Source organism: Contarinia nasturtii, unplaced genomic scaffold (assembly GCF_009176525.2).
Source record: "Contarinia nasturtii isolate CC-2019 unplaced genomic scaffold, AAFC_CNas_1.1 Cnas_scaffold_4334, whole genome shotgun sequence".
In the NCBI taxonomy this organism is placed as follows: domain Eukaryota; kingdom Metazoa; phylum Arthropoda; class Insecta; order Diptera; family Cecidomyiidae; genus Contarinia; species Contarinia nasturtii.
In genome coordinates this window covers 1-14,018 of record NW_022201629.1, presented here as the reverse complement: position 1 = coordinate 14,018, position 14,018 = coordinate 1, and the positions used below count along the sequence as shown (strand labels likewise).

The 14,018-nt window shown below is 33.4% G+C and overlaps 1 protein-coding gene across 1 annotated transcript; it reads right to left on the bottom strand.

Annotated features, from left to right (window-relative positions):
- Window positions 1-57: 57 nt before the first annotated feature.
- Window positions 58-13,615, bottom strand: LOC116350972 (N-terminal kinase-like protein; the record flags this gene model as incomplete). Its single annotated transcript, XM_031782989.1, has 6 exons — window positions 58-107; window positions 2,863-2,995; window positions 4,023-4,186; window positions 4,990-5,148; window positions 13,066-13,486; window positions 13,562-13,615. Coding segments are annotated over 6 exons (966 nt in total), but the record flags the coding sequence as incomplete, so codon positions are not given.
- Window positions 13,616-14,018: the final 403 nt, after the last annotated feature.

The window sequence follows — 14,018 nt, the reverse complement described above, 5'->3', positions numbered from 1 at the left end:
CCCCCCTTAAAAATTTTCCTCGCACACTATATATATATAGTATATATATATATTTGTTTTTTGAAAATTCTTTCAAGAGTTACTTACCGGTTGCTCTTCCAAGCTACCTGAATTAAGAATCATGAAGAAAGAATGAAAATTAATTAAAATATAAGTGGAAAAAAATAGTTCAGAATTTGTGGTTCGTTTTTCGATGTTTTTACAAATCAATACTTGCCCAACCCCAAAATATTGTCTTCTGTTTTTTTTTTGGCACAATAAAACCGAATCTGATATTAATTTTGCGATATAAATAATTTTTGTAAGACTTTTTCATAGAAAAATCACCAAAAATTTGGATTTGCATGATTTTATTTTTTACGCATTTTAATTATTTCGATTTTATTTTATATGATGCAATTTCAAATCATAATAATAAAAATCTCTGTCGAGAATCTAAAACACGAAATTTCTGATATCAATTCTGTGTGACGAAAATAGTTATAAGATAATATTCCTGTGTACTGTGAATATAAATTTGTCAATTCGAAATTTTGCAGAAATTCATCCCATTTTATTGTCAGTACTGACGCAATGCAACGTTCCGAATATACAAATATATATCATGTTCATATTCACACTGTGTACTGTACACAGAAAAATTATTTGTTAGAAAATAGTTGGATTTTCGTCACAGAAAATTAAAACAAGAATTTTCCCAGATATGCGCTATGCGGCTTAAAGATTAAAGCTTAGATTTGGACAAAAAATCGGTGAAATTTCCAAGGGTTAAGCTCATTTTTGAGATAATAGCCTAACGGGAACTTTTTGGTTTTTGGCTAATTGGCCACTCCAAATCAAAATTTTTGGACTCTAAATTGCATCATTCATTTACTCACTTCAAGACTTTTCCAACGATATGCACATTGCGGTGCGTTACGTGGAAGTACCTCGGTGAATATAGGGGAAAAAGTAAAAAAATTACTTTTCGTGACAAGCCACGACCAACACGGCTGTCTTATCGAAAAGTATGTATGAATCACTTTTCTAATGATTCGTATCTCACGTATTCACTTTGTATGTCTGATTTGTGTTTTTTTCAATCGTTACATGTAAATTACGATTGAATATATGAATGGGTAAGAATAATCATGACCTCCAAACATTCTTTAAAAAAATACTGATACAAGACGATGAATTAAAATAAATGAGATACTAACTCGCGTTTAAAATAAATCTGATACTTGAAAGATATCGTTCAAGTATCAAATTTATTTTCAATTCTGGCTAGTATCTCATTTGTGCATTATACCGAGTCTCCGAGAGTTTCATATAAGCCTTCCCATGTAGATGGTAAAAAATCGTGAAAAATGAAAAAAATAATCAAATTTTTTTTCTTCGATTTACAAATACTATTCAATTTTCTGTACCATCTAGTGAAATCAGAATGACAAAAATCGCATTCCTTATCACCCAAATCACGATTTGCATTCGGTCACTATTCAATAGGTGTTACATAGGAAGTTTATATGAAACTCTCGGAGACTCGGTATAGAGCACTCAATCAGTGAAAAAAGTCCAGATCGTGATTTAGATGATATGGAATGCGATTTTTTTCATTCTGATTTCACCAGGTGATATAGAAAATTGAGTAGTATTTGAGAATTGAAGAAAAAAAAATTAATAATTTTTTTTTCATTTTTCACGATTTTTTACCATTTATATAGGCGGCTTATATGAAAAACACGGAAGACCGCTGAAATGACACTGTCGTACGTCCGTACGTATTTTGCATTTGCCATTTCAGCGGTCTTCCGTGTTTTTCATACAAGCCGCCCATGTAAATGGTAAAAAACCGTGAAAAATGAAAAAAAAAATAATAAATTTTTTTTCTTCAATTCCCAAATACTACTCAGCTTTCTGTATCACCTGGTGAAATCAGAATGACAAAAATCGCATTCCTTATCACCCAAATCACGATCTGGATTTTTTTCACTTTTTGAGTGCTCTATACCGAGTCTCCGAGAGTTTCATATAAACTTCCTATGTAACACCTATTGAATAGTGACCGAATGCCAATTGTGATTTGGGTGATAAGGAATGCGATTTTTTTCATTCTGATTTCACCAGATGGTACAGAAAATTGAATAGTATTTGTAAATCGAAGAAAAAAAATTATATATTTTTTTCATTTTTAGCGATTTTTTTAAATCTAAATGGAAGGCCTGTATGAAAAACACGGAAGACCGCTGAAATATATATACCACGATTGAATTCAGTAAATCAGTGATATACAGTGGCCTATCACCCAAATCACGATCTGGACTTTTTTCACTGTTTGAGTGCTCTATACCGAGTCTCCGAGAGTTTCATATAAACTTCCTATGTAACACCTATTGAATAGTGGCCGAATGCCAATCGTGATTTGGGTGATAAGGAATGCGATTTTTTTCATTCTGATTTCACTGGATGGTACAGAAAATTGAATAGTATTTGTAAATCGATGAAAAAAAATTTGATTATTTTTTTCATCTTTCACGATTTTTTACCATCTACATGGGAAGGCTTAAATAAAACTCTCGGAGACTCGGTATAATGCACAAATGAGTTAAAATAAATGAGATACTAGCCAGAATTGAAAATAAATTTGATACTTGAACAAATTGAAAATAAATGTGATACATACCACTCTTATTTTCAATATCTTTCAAGTATCAGATTTATTTTAAACGCGAGTTAGTATCTCATTTATTTTAATTCATCGTCTTGTATCAGTATTTTTTTAAAGAATGTTTGGAGGTCATGATTATTCTTACCCATTCATATAATGATAATGGAAAAATCAATGAAACAATGTACTAAGGTAAGAAAATTTTAAGCTACCCCAATCATTCCATGACCATTCATCACGTTGATCTACATTTCTCTGTGACATTGATAAATTTTGTGTGTTTGACGCTATTGACAAACTTGTTGATGCCATTGCTGCTATTGGACTGCTTGGATCTTGTGATGTCTAAATATAATAAAAAAAGTGGTTAGTTTTATTTTTATGTAGTAAATCAAATATTATTTTTTGAATTATTCAGATCTCATATTGCATTTTTGTGATTTTTTCAAAATTGTCATCAAGTACTGAAAACCGGGTTGGTCAAGCAAAAATTCATTTTTGGTGATTCTTATGGTTACAGCTCATCCAAACTTGAACCAAAACAATAGATTTAGACACGACCATTAGGAATCAGCAAAATAAGTTACGAAAAAATTCCAAAGGTTGTCAAAAATTGGGTGTTTACTTCACCTCATAGCATGTTGCACTGAAAAATTCATCATTTTGGACAGTGAAACATTCATCGCTATATTGAACCATGAATGAAGTGCACGTGGTTTCTTTTGCATGACTATGTTAGGGCACTACTATATAAGGCTAGAGACGTCGACAAACTGAACTTTGATAAAGGGGTGTTGGTATGTATCTTCTTTGGAAGGTGTTTTAGAGCCATTGTTCGAAAGTTTAGTGCTGAAACGTAAGGTTAAACCTCCATTACTTGCTCTATTATCAACCAATTACTGTTTAAATCGATAGAATTCGTTGAGAACTATCTGATTAAAGACAAAATTGTGCTCTGCAAGCAGAAAAAACCACAATATTGGTTCACTACTTAAAATATAGCATTTCCATGAAAAAAGGACCATCTTTTTAACTTCACAAAAAGAAACCAAATTAATTATTTCTCGATGGATTGAGAGAAAGTTGAAAGAAATCGACAAATCGGTTGTTCAGAACATAATTTTGTTGGTTCGACGCATACTGATAAAAATCGAAGATAATGGCCCGTTCAATGTAAAATGAATGTGCTGTTCGATAGCCTATGAATAAAGGTTTATACCAATAAAAATGAATTTAATATTGTGTGTTTGTTGTTCAAATGGCGGACGTCTGAATTTTTCCTAAGACTTTTGGGACATATGTTAAAATCTATAAAATTATCACATGAGTTTGAAAAAAAAATCGACAACCCTTCTAGTTATTTATTACATACATCCATATCTCCGGCTACATCCCAATTTTCATTGCCATAATCACTAGCTAAATCATTTCCATAATCGCTAGCGGAAACGGATGTATCATTGCTTTCATGTTCCAAAGATGTCATTGACGTGACGCTTGATGTAGTTGTTGACAAGCTACTGCTAGAAGGTTGCTCTGTAATTAATATACATATAAAAGAGATGTATTCCGGGCTATTGCAGGAGAATTTTAATGAGATGAGAATGTCATTATTTTATGCAATATGAAAGTACTATTCTTTCGAATTCTTTACTTGGACTTTTTTACAAGAGAAAAATTATGTTAATTTGTGGAATTAGCGTTTATATAGTAAAGTACACAAAATATGAACCGATTAATTACATGCTTCTTTCAATGATTTATATAGCAAGAAATGTGTTAATCGTATTATTATTGATTTCGAGAGGTTCTTTGCCACTATTGGGCAGAGAATTGAAAGTTATTACAAACAGAACAGATAAAATTTAGTTAAAATAAATCGTTAAAGTTCGTTTTGATCATTGTGCAAAGTAGATTTTAAGAGAAGTTTGTAATTGTAATTTTTGAGTTATTTATTTATCTAAATAAATCACCAGGCTAGGCAATGGTTTATTCATTTCATCGTTGGTTTTCCCCCTTTTGTGAAATTCGAATGAAATTATGTTTAAAAACAACAAAAACCGGTGTAAGGATCGCAATATTTACTATAATGGTATGTGGCTATTTAAACAATTTATAGTTATTCATTTCACTGTGAACAAAGTGAGAATCAGGATTCCGTGCCACCGTTTGAAATGTAAACTTTCTGATATCAATTTTGTGACGAAAATAATTAGTAGATTTTTTTTCTGTTTTGTTCCGTGAAGATTTAAATACAGATAAAGCGAAAATTGGAAAATTGCGGGATGGAACTTAATATGAAAACGTTAGTATGTTTTCAAATAAACTTTCTAGCATACCTAGTGAAGCAGGTTTAGCTTTACCAGTTAATGGGGGACGCTGTGGCCGGCCAGTATCACTTTGACTACGATAAAACTTTGCGGCAACTGCGGTAGCCACCCATCCAGCCCACGTTGCAGCTGCGTTGCCTAGAGACTCCTTTGTGTGTACATCAGCTTCTGTGAAAACATGTAATTATTTCAAATATATTAATTATTTTAATAATAATAATAACTGCACCGAACAGCGTTCCTTCGCCTTGGTGGTTTATTCAAATCAAATTGAATAAATATAATTTAATATTATTTAGTAATCTAAACATTTTTCATCAAGCAACTTTGAGAGAGTCGTTGAGAGCTGTATTAATAGGTCTCTTTATATACAATTTTATTATTTAGATCTGATATTTACAATTTATAATTTCATTTGAGATTTCTGTTTCATCTGTTTAGTTTTAAATAGTTTTCAATACTCAGTTTTACTGTCGATAAATTTACTTCTAAATCAATTAAATTTGTATCACTGTTTGGTATTTTTTTGTATAATAATCATTGAATGTAGTAAGCATATAATTAATTGGTTCATATTTTGTGTAATCCCTTCTTCTAATTGGTATATCAAAAAGCGGCATTGCAGGGGTATTATGCGCTGAATCATAATAATTTAAACTGTTTGATATATGACTCGACTTCATATCTCCATGAATAATTTTGAAGATGAAAGACACTTGCGCCACCTTGCGTCTCTCCTCAAGAGTATTCCTTTGCAAAAACAGCAGTCTATGTTCATATTTCGGAAGCCTGTAACTGTCCAAGTTCATTCTCCTTAGCGCAAAAAGTAAAAATTGTTTTTGTATAGACTCTATTCTTTTGCACATATTGTCGTAGTGTGGATTCCATATTTCTGATCCATATTCTATAATTGGTAATACAAATGTAAAATAAAGGCGTTTAATTGTCCATGGATCGACGAAATCCTTGCCGTAGAACTTTAACTAAGCCAGTCTTGATTTGACTTTAGCCGTGACATGCTCAATGTGTGACTTGAAATTCATTTGCACATCAAGCAACACTCCCAAGTCCCTTAATACAAAGACTCTTTCAATTGGAACGCCGCCTATGTTGTATTTGTATTCATATTGCAGTGATACCCGATGATATGATATGATCTTAGTTTTGTTGACATTTCATTTTAATAAATTGAGTCCATAATAATCCGCTACACGATCCAAGTCATTTTGAAGATTAATGCAGTCATCTGTTGAGGTGATACATTTTGAAATTTTTGTATCATCAGCGAATGAAAGTATGCATGAATTGGTCACGACGAAAGGTAGATCAATTACAAACATGATGAACAAAGTAGCGCCAATGAGATATCCTTGATCCCGTCCCAGAAGGAACTTCGATTGGGTTAGATTTGGTATCTGCTATCTTTACAATTTGTCTGCGACCAGACAAGTAAGATTCGATCAATTTTAACAGGTGCTTATTCAATCCCATGATTCCAAGTTTTTGAATAAGTAATTTTAAGTTAACCGAGTCAAAGGGCTTGGCAATGTCCAAATAGATGGCGTCTGTTTGATGTCCCCTTCCTATGTTAATAATCGTTTTTGAAGTAAATTCCGCTTAACCGTTGACCTGTTCTTGATGAACCCATGTTGACTTTCGTGTACTAATTTCTTCAAATATAGATTGAGATGGTCTGTGACGATCGAATCGAGAATCTTTGACGTAATGCACTGTAAAGCAACACCGCGGTAATTTTGAACGTTGTTTCTATCGCCGTTTTTGTTAACTGGTCTGACAAAGGACGTCCATAACTGCGGTACAGTGGCAGTTTCAAGTGATTCCTTTAACAGTGTTGTGATTGGACCCTGCAATGATATCAAACAATGCTCGATGAATTGGTTTGGAATTTCATCTGGACCACAGACAAGATCATCTGGCAGCATGCTTATATGTTGGCCAACAAGTTCCTCGGTTATTTCGATTATTGATATTTCAGCACAAATATCACGTATTTTTTCTATTTCAGAGCTGTCATATCGCAGATCACCTTCTAAAGAGCTGTAAGCGGTGCCAAAGTGTTTTGCAAAAAAACTAGCAATTGTTGATTGATCGCTTGCTTTTACATCCAAATAATTTTCCCTTTTTTGTTAATCACGTGTTTATAAAATTTCTTTGGATCATCTATCTGCTTCTCCATCTCTATTCTGTAATCTCTTTGAGCTTAGCGTGCACTTCGCTTATATTCCCTTCTTACTCATGGAACATTGAAACAGTTCAACATCGTTCATAGCAAGTATCCAGCAACATCTTCTCTTTTTCACTGGATGCATTGATAGCGATTGCAATGTTTGGGTCATCATTTTCGTCAACAAACCATATTAATTTTGGCAGATTGAAATCGCCGCACAGTAAGAAAATATCAGCCCACGCCATACGCAAAACCAACTGGTACGTGCGCTCATACGTTTTTACATCTTTTACATCTAGTAACCATACGATTTTTCGACTGATTCGTTACTCTTTGTGCGTATCTTCGCACAGTCGAAAAATCGTATGGTAATAGATGTAAAAGATGTAAAAACGTATGAGCGCACGTACCAGTCGGTTTTGCGTATAGCGTCGGCTGATATTTTCTTTCTGTGCGGATACTATCAAAACATCTTTAGAATTCATCTTCGAAGCTATTTCTTTCAAAGCATACATGTTGTTTTCATATACTTTGAGAGTTGAGTCTGGTTTTATATATAACTCGACCAAAAAGATGTTCTAATTAATACCAGCTACTTTGACCCAAATTTGTTCCGCTCCGAATTGGTCTCCCGCTCCGATGCAAATTGACTTGAGTTTGTTATTGACTGCAATCAATACTCCGCCTCCTCTTTCCTCGCTACGTAGTTGGTCCTTTTCAGTGAGTGTTGATCTGTCACATCTATAGACTTCATACATTGATGGAAATATGTCGGCTGAATTTATTTCTGCATTCATATGTGTTTATGTCAGCATGAAAATCGATGATTATATGACAAGGATCTCAGCGACAATTTCCGACATTTTTGATCCAATACCATTCACATTTTGTGAATGTATTGATATCTGCGTAGAGTATTTTTCATCATTAAATTTTTGTGTAGCACTCATTTCTCCTTGCAAAGAACATATACTATAATTATTTAAATTACCTGAGTGACTCCATTGAAGAAAAGCAGATAAGTTTGTCCTGTGATCTATTGGTGGCGCCACCTTTGCCAGCGCTGGGCCGGCGGACGATGGGTGAGACGAGTCTGACAAAAATCCTCATATCTCCTCTCATAATCATCGAAAACAATTTTTACAGCTGCAATCATCGTAATGGTGACCGTTTCGTCGGCGATTGTCCACAAAATTCTTTCTTTGGAAAGACCTATCGACAGTATTCCGGTGAAATTTTTGCCGATTATCCCAAACCTGGTCAAAACCATAAGCATTACTTAGTGGTTGCTCATAATTTTGCGGATGAATTTGTCGTCGCTGCAAGTTTGATCGGACACCTTGTATACGGTCACTCTGTTGATGTTGTTGTTGTTGTTGTTGTTGTTATTGCTGCTGCTGGTTTTGTGTATGTTCTTGCTGTGCGCTTGTTCCATTGTTTGTATTGTTTTGTTCTTTTTCCTTCTTCTTCTTCTTTTTCTTTTTCGTTCCATTTTTACCACTAGATTTTTCTTTCACGGTATCATCGGTCGCATTTGATTCATAGCCGGCTTGTTCATCATCGTTTGATTGACTTTGAGAATCAATTGTTATGACATTTTGTGTGTCATTACCAAATTGATTGAGTTCAATTATTGATTTCAGTTCATTCTGAACAACATCAATAATTTTCTCACCAACGAATTTCACTAATTTTGATTTTTCGTTGGTTTCCCGCTCATTTTCTCCATCAATGCATGCATTACATGTGAATCGTTGCGGCGAAAGAGTAGTTTTCTCCAAATAATACTGCAAAATAAAGTTTTTTATGAATAGTTTATTTGTTGTATTACAACAAATAAACCGTGTGAAAAAAACTTCATGTTGCAGTATTATTTGGAGAAAAATAAGAGCTACTGTTTCGCCGCAACGATTCATGTGTATATGAATTGGTATATGCTATCAAACAATGTATGTATTTGTATACATTTATCTTCACCTGTGTAAACCAGTTTTTATCCTCATGATATTTTATGAGGCCAAATGCTTTCAATAATTTTGTTGCATATGGTGTTGTCATGCATTCAAAATGTATTTTTGATTTGCAATGGTTGCATATCAAAAATTGACCACCAAAACGCAAACAGAAAATAGAAATGATGAATGACAAATTACAATTACTTTAAATTAAGATTTGGTTGTGAATTGTTATTTGAATCTATAGAAAAAAAACTGAACAAGTAGAGAAAAATGATAAATTGAATGCATCCATTGCTTTATGCACAGAATCTGTTCTTGTTGAATGTTGACTAGATTGTTGCATTCGAAACAATTATTAGAACAATGTGTAATATGTAAGTAATATGTCCGCTTATTTAAAAAAAATACAAATTTTCTGAAATTGATGTTTTTTTCTTATTGTTGAAAAGAAATCGAAATCGATGTTTTTTTTTTTTTTTGTAAAAAAAACATACAAAATTTTCTTTGTAAATCTTTGGAATGGTTTCTATTAGTAGAATCGAATGGGAAAGTCAAATTTACAAAATGAATAAATTTACTTCATTCGTGTGAATGCAGTTTACCTAGAAACAAAAATATCGTAACCAATAATAGATGTCCATAGTTTGAGGTGAATCCGGAGGAGGAGGTGGATCCAACCTGGCCCAATTTAGAAGTTGGGCTAACATGGGGGCGACATACCCGGCAAATTTTTTTGTTCTTACGATTTTGTAAAAGCGAGAAAAATCGATTCAAAGATTTTTCCATTTTTCATTATATAAATAAACTGTGAGATAAATGCGTAAGATGATAGTTGAACGTTGAATTATAGATTCAAGTCTCATTGAAAGTCTCAAATTTAAGTCTTATCCAGTTTAGCGGTTATTTAAAACCCAGAAATCATTCCGCTGTGATTTAAACCGATCAAAATATCCGCTTTTTTTCCCTGAGTGGTGTATCAAATTGCCCCGACAATATGTATCGATTTGCTCCCAAACATATATTTCAGTTTCGATCATTTTTTTAACATCACATGGAACAAAATCTAAAACACTCATTACCAAATAGAAGTAGGCAAAATTAGCAACAGAAAACAGTTACCTTTGAATCTGACCGATCAAAATAAACCAAAGCATGACGATAAGGCAAAATTGCTTGCCAGCGCCACCAAATGACTCCATATGATTCTATATAGTTCTGCGGTTGCCAGCGGTACTAATCTCTAATAGAGCGTTGCCGAGCTGTCATTATCTTCGTGCTTTGAAATAAACACAAACAAGTTGAGATTCTGAAAGAAGAAAATGCTGGACCGGTATTTGCCGAAAATAGAAAAATCATTCTTGACGATTTACGCTCGACTGCCTTCAGGCGACTGATACTGTCAAATGTGTGTATCCTTATCGCGAATTAAAATATAACAACCGTTTGAATTTTTTGTGTTGTAGATTTTTAAATTTTTAAGGTGTATCGAATTATCCTCTGTATCGAATTACCCCCATTACCCCTATATATCGTTGGAAAGATATTTAAGAGTAGAATCCAATTATGTATATAAATTTGAAAAAAATTTATCCGTTGTGGCATAAAACGGCAAAAAAACTGAATTTGACAATAGTTTTGCGAAACAAATAATTTTTGACACACTTTTCATACAAAAATTACTAAAGATTGGAATTTTTGTATGGAATCAATGCCTGAATGTCATCGTAACGACGTGAAAATTTGCACGAGAAATTTTTTTCACAAAAAGCTAACATTCTGAAAGTTTGAAGAAATTTCAATACAATTTAGGGGTACCTTCCATACAAAATATTCTTTTTTGAGCGAAAAATCATAATTTCACTTATTATGAAGAGCTAGTTGAAACTATGGTGTCTAAGTAGTCGGCAAGGATGTGGTTACCTTCCAACGTGGTAATAACCAATGAAATCGATTACCCTGGTGGAAAATAATAGAGATTTATGTGTTCTCACGAATTCGAAAAATATCAATTTTTATCATATTTTTGCACACATAAAACCACACATTTTTTGAAAAACAAACAATACTTGGTTTTTTATGGCTGGTAATGATAGTACACGATGTCTTGATTATATCATGGCCGTTGAGCACATTAGATCATTGCATGGATATGATATACAGTATCATTTTATCAATTGACCGCGTACTCATTTCTTTGTGCATCCACGCACACTGGAATGTATTTTAATCGATATTTGAAGTGCATTCGCACTCTTCCAATCGTAAAAAACCAAATCAATGTCTATCACTTTAATCACACTGATAAAACATGCATATCAATTATGTTTCCGTTTGATATCAATTTTTGTAATCAGACATTGAAATTTTTATTGATTACAAATCGGACGAATTAAAAATAGGAATCTTGTAGTTTTTTTGCATTATATAAATGCACAAAATGGGCTATAATGCATTCAGTCAGTGATGCATTGCAAAGTAGCTCATGTCCTCTCACTTCATCCCATATTATATTATAGGTTATGGTATTGTTGTTTCTAGGTAAACTGCATTTATATGCGAAAGTGAAATGATATATATGGGCTGGAAGTGAATCATGTGGAGCAGATGGATCCGACCTGGTCCAAAGTGTTCTAGAAGTTGGGAAATCATATGGTATTGAATCATTTGCTTCATCTCATACAATATTATAGTGTAAACTGCATTTATACGCGAGAGTTAGATGAAAAGAGCTGGAAGTGAATCTTGTGGAGTAGGTGGATCCGACCTGGTCCAAACTGGTCTGGAAGTTGAGCGCTCGAGAGATTACATCCCCTGCGGAGATCTGCAATTTCGTTATTTATGCGATTTTCTCATCGAAAAAGAGACAAAAATCGATTGATAGCGTCACTTTTCATTTAAAATGTATGTGGGTCTGGCCAGACCCAAGCGCTACGCATATGACAACAGAAAGTAGTGCTAAGCGGAGGGTTAATGAATGAATCTCAATTGATTCCAATGCATACTAATTTGATGCCACATCATAGAAAACACTAAAAGAAGTGTAAAAATGCGTTGATTTTTGATCAATTTTGGTTGATAGGGTAAAGTACCTATGAGAAATCCAAAAGTGGTTTTTTGTGTATACCTAAACACTGTAAAACTGTGTACAGCGGGTGTAATTGTGTATTGATAATTTTTAATACACTTTTCATACAAAAATCACAAAAAAATTAGTTCTTCTATGGGAGACATGCCTATATGACATCTAATGACGTGAAACTTAGCAGAGGTTTTTTTTTACCAAAAAATACCATTTTGACAGTTATCAGAAATTTCCATTTAAATTTGGAGTACCTCTCATACCAAATTTTCGATTTTTGCCTCAAAAACGGAAATTCTGTCTTAAATTTGAATCTGATTGCTTCAAACTTTCAGGATTTGATTTTTGTGACAAAGCAACCTATGCAAAGTTTCACGTCGATTTGATATGCTTCAATGATAAACCGAAAACTAGCGTTTTGAACATATTCAAGCTAAGAAACACAAAAACCATTGTACGTCATAGTTTCGAATTCATCTTTGCCATTTCTGGACTTTTTCAAATTTCAAATTAGTCTAAGCTAATTGAAACTGTGACCCACTTTTTCGTTATATTTTGTGGATTTATTTTTAAAATGTTGTTAACTATAACACTTTTGGTTCTATTAAGAATTTTGTTTATTCTTTTGAGCGGCATTCAAATTTCACAACCTGAATCCCACCCAATTTATTTTGGGCAGTCTTCTGTCGAAAGTTCGTGTCTTTGATTAACACTTGAGATATGCATTAGAATCTCTTTTGATTACAGTCCCTATCGAGCTGTGAATCAAAACTTATTTTCTAACTTTTTGATGGTTTCTGACGAAAGAGAAACGAAAAAGTATTCAAATTCTGCAATAAATAAAAAGTAGTTTTTCTTACCCATTGTTTCACGTAAGCTGGGATCTTCTGAAACCTTTTCCAATTTGCCAAGGAAGCCACGAATTGTTTTGAATGCCGGATCACGTACCGTTTTTTCAGAATCCACTGTTAAAGAACATAATGCTGGCAAAATGCGATTTGCGATTTCTGTAAGTAGAAAATATTGCTGTGTAGCAGCTAACGCCAGTATACCAGCAACTCTTGCCGGTGGGAATGGATCACGCATTGCTCGAATAAAGGCTGATACTAAGACACGTTGGCGCACTTGTGGATGTAAATGTGGAGCGATTTTTCCTAAACACACTGTTGTATTCGTTCGAATACCACCTTGATCATCACGTGATTGGAGCCGAGCAAAATGACGTAATACTTCGACGTTTAAGTTATTGTAACTAAGTTTGGGCGCCAAATGAATGATTGACTAAACATATGCATGAAATAAATAGGGAAATATAGCTTTCCTTCCTTTTTTATTTTTTTGAACTTTGAAAAATACCTTAACAGTTTGTTCTCGTATTGTAGGATTTGTGTCAAGGAATCCGTGCGCTACCTATAATGAAAGTATCACAAGAGAAAAAAAGGATATAATTGTCTATATTAAATTACATTATTGTTATTAATAACAAATAAATGAACCGGCTAGAATATTCGTTACCTCAAGAAATTTGTCAAATTTCCTAAGCTCACGAATATTCCAAACGATTCAAATTTCCCATCCAGTCGTTTTTCTTTATATTTATCCGTGTGACAACGAAACATTTGTACTAAAAGTGTTTGTAAGCAACTATACCAAGATCAAAAGGTCAGTAAACTCTACTCACTCTCACGCTCACTCTTGTGTACAAAATTATCGATCACAACAATTTCTCAATTTTTTCGTCAAAGCCCTAGTACCAAGGGGAAAACCGGTACTGAAATACTAAATATACTCAGAAGTATTGAAAAGTACCGAA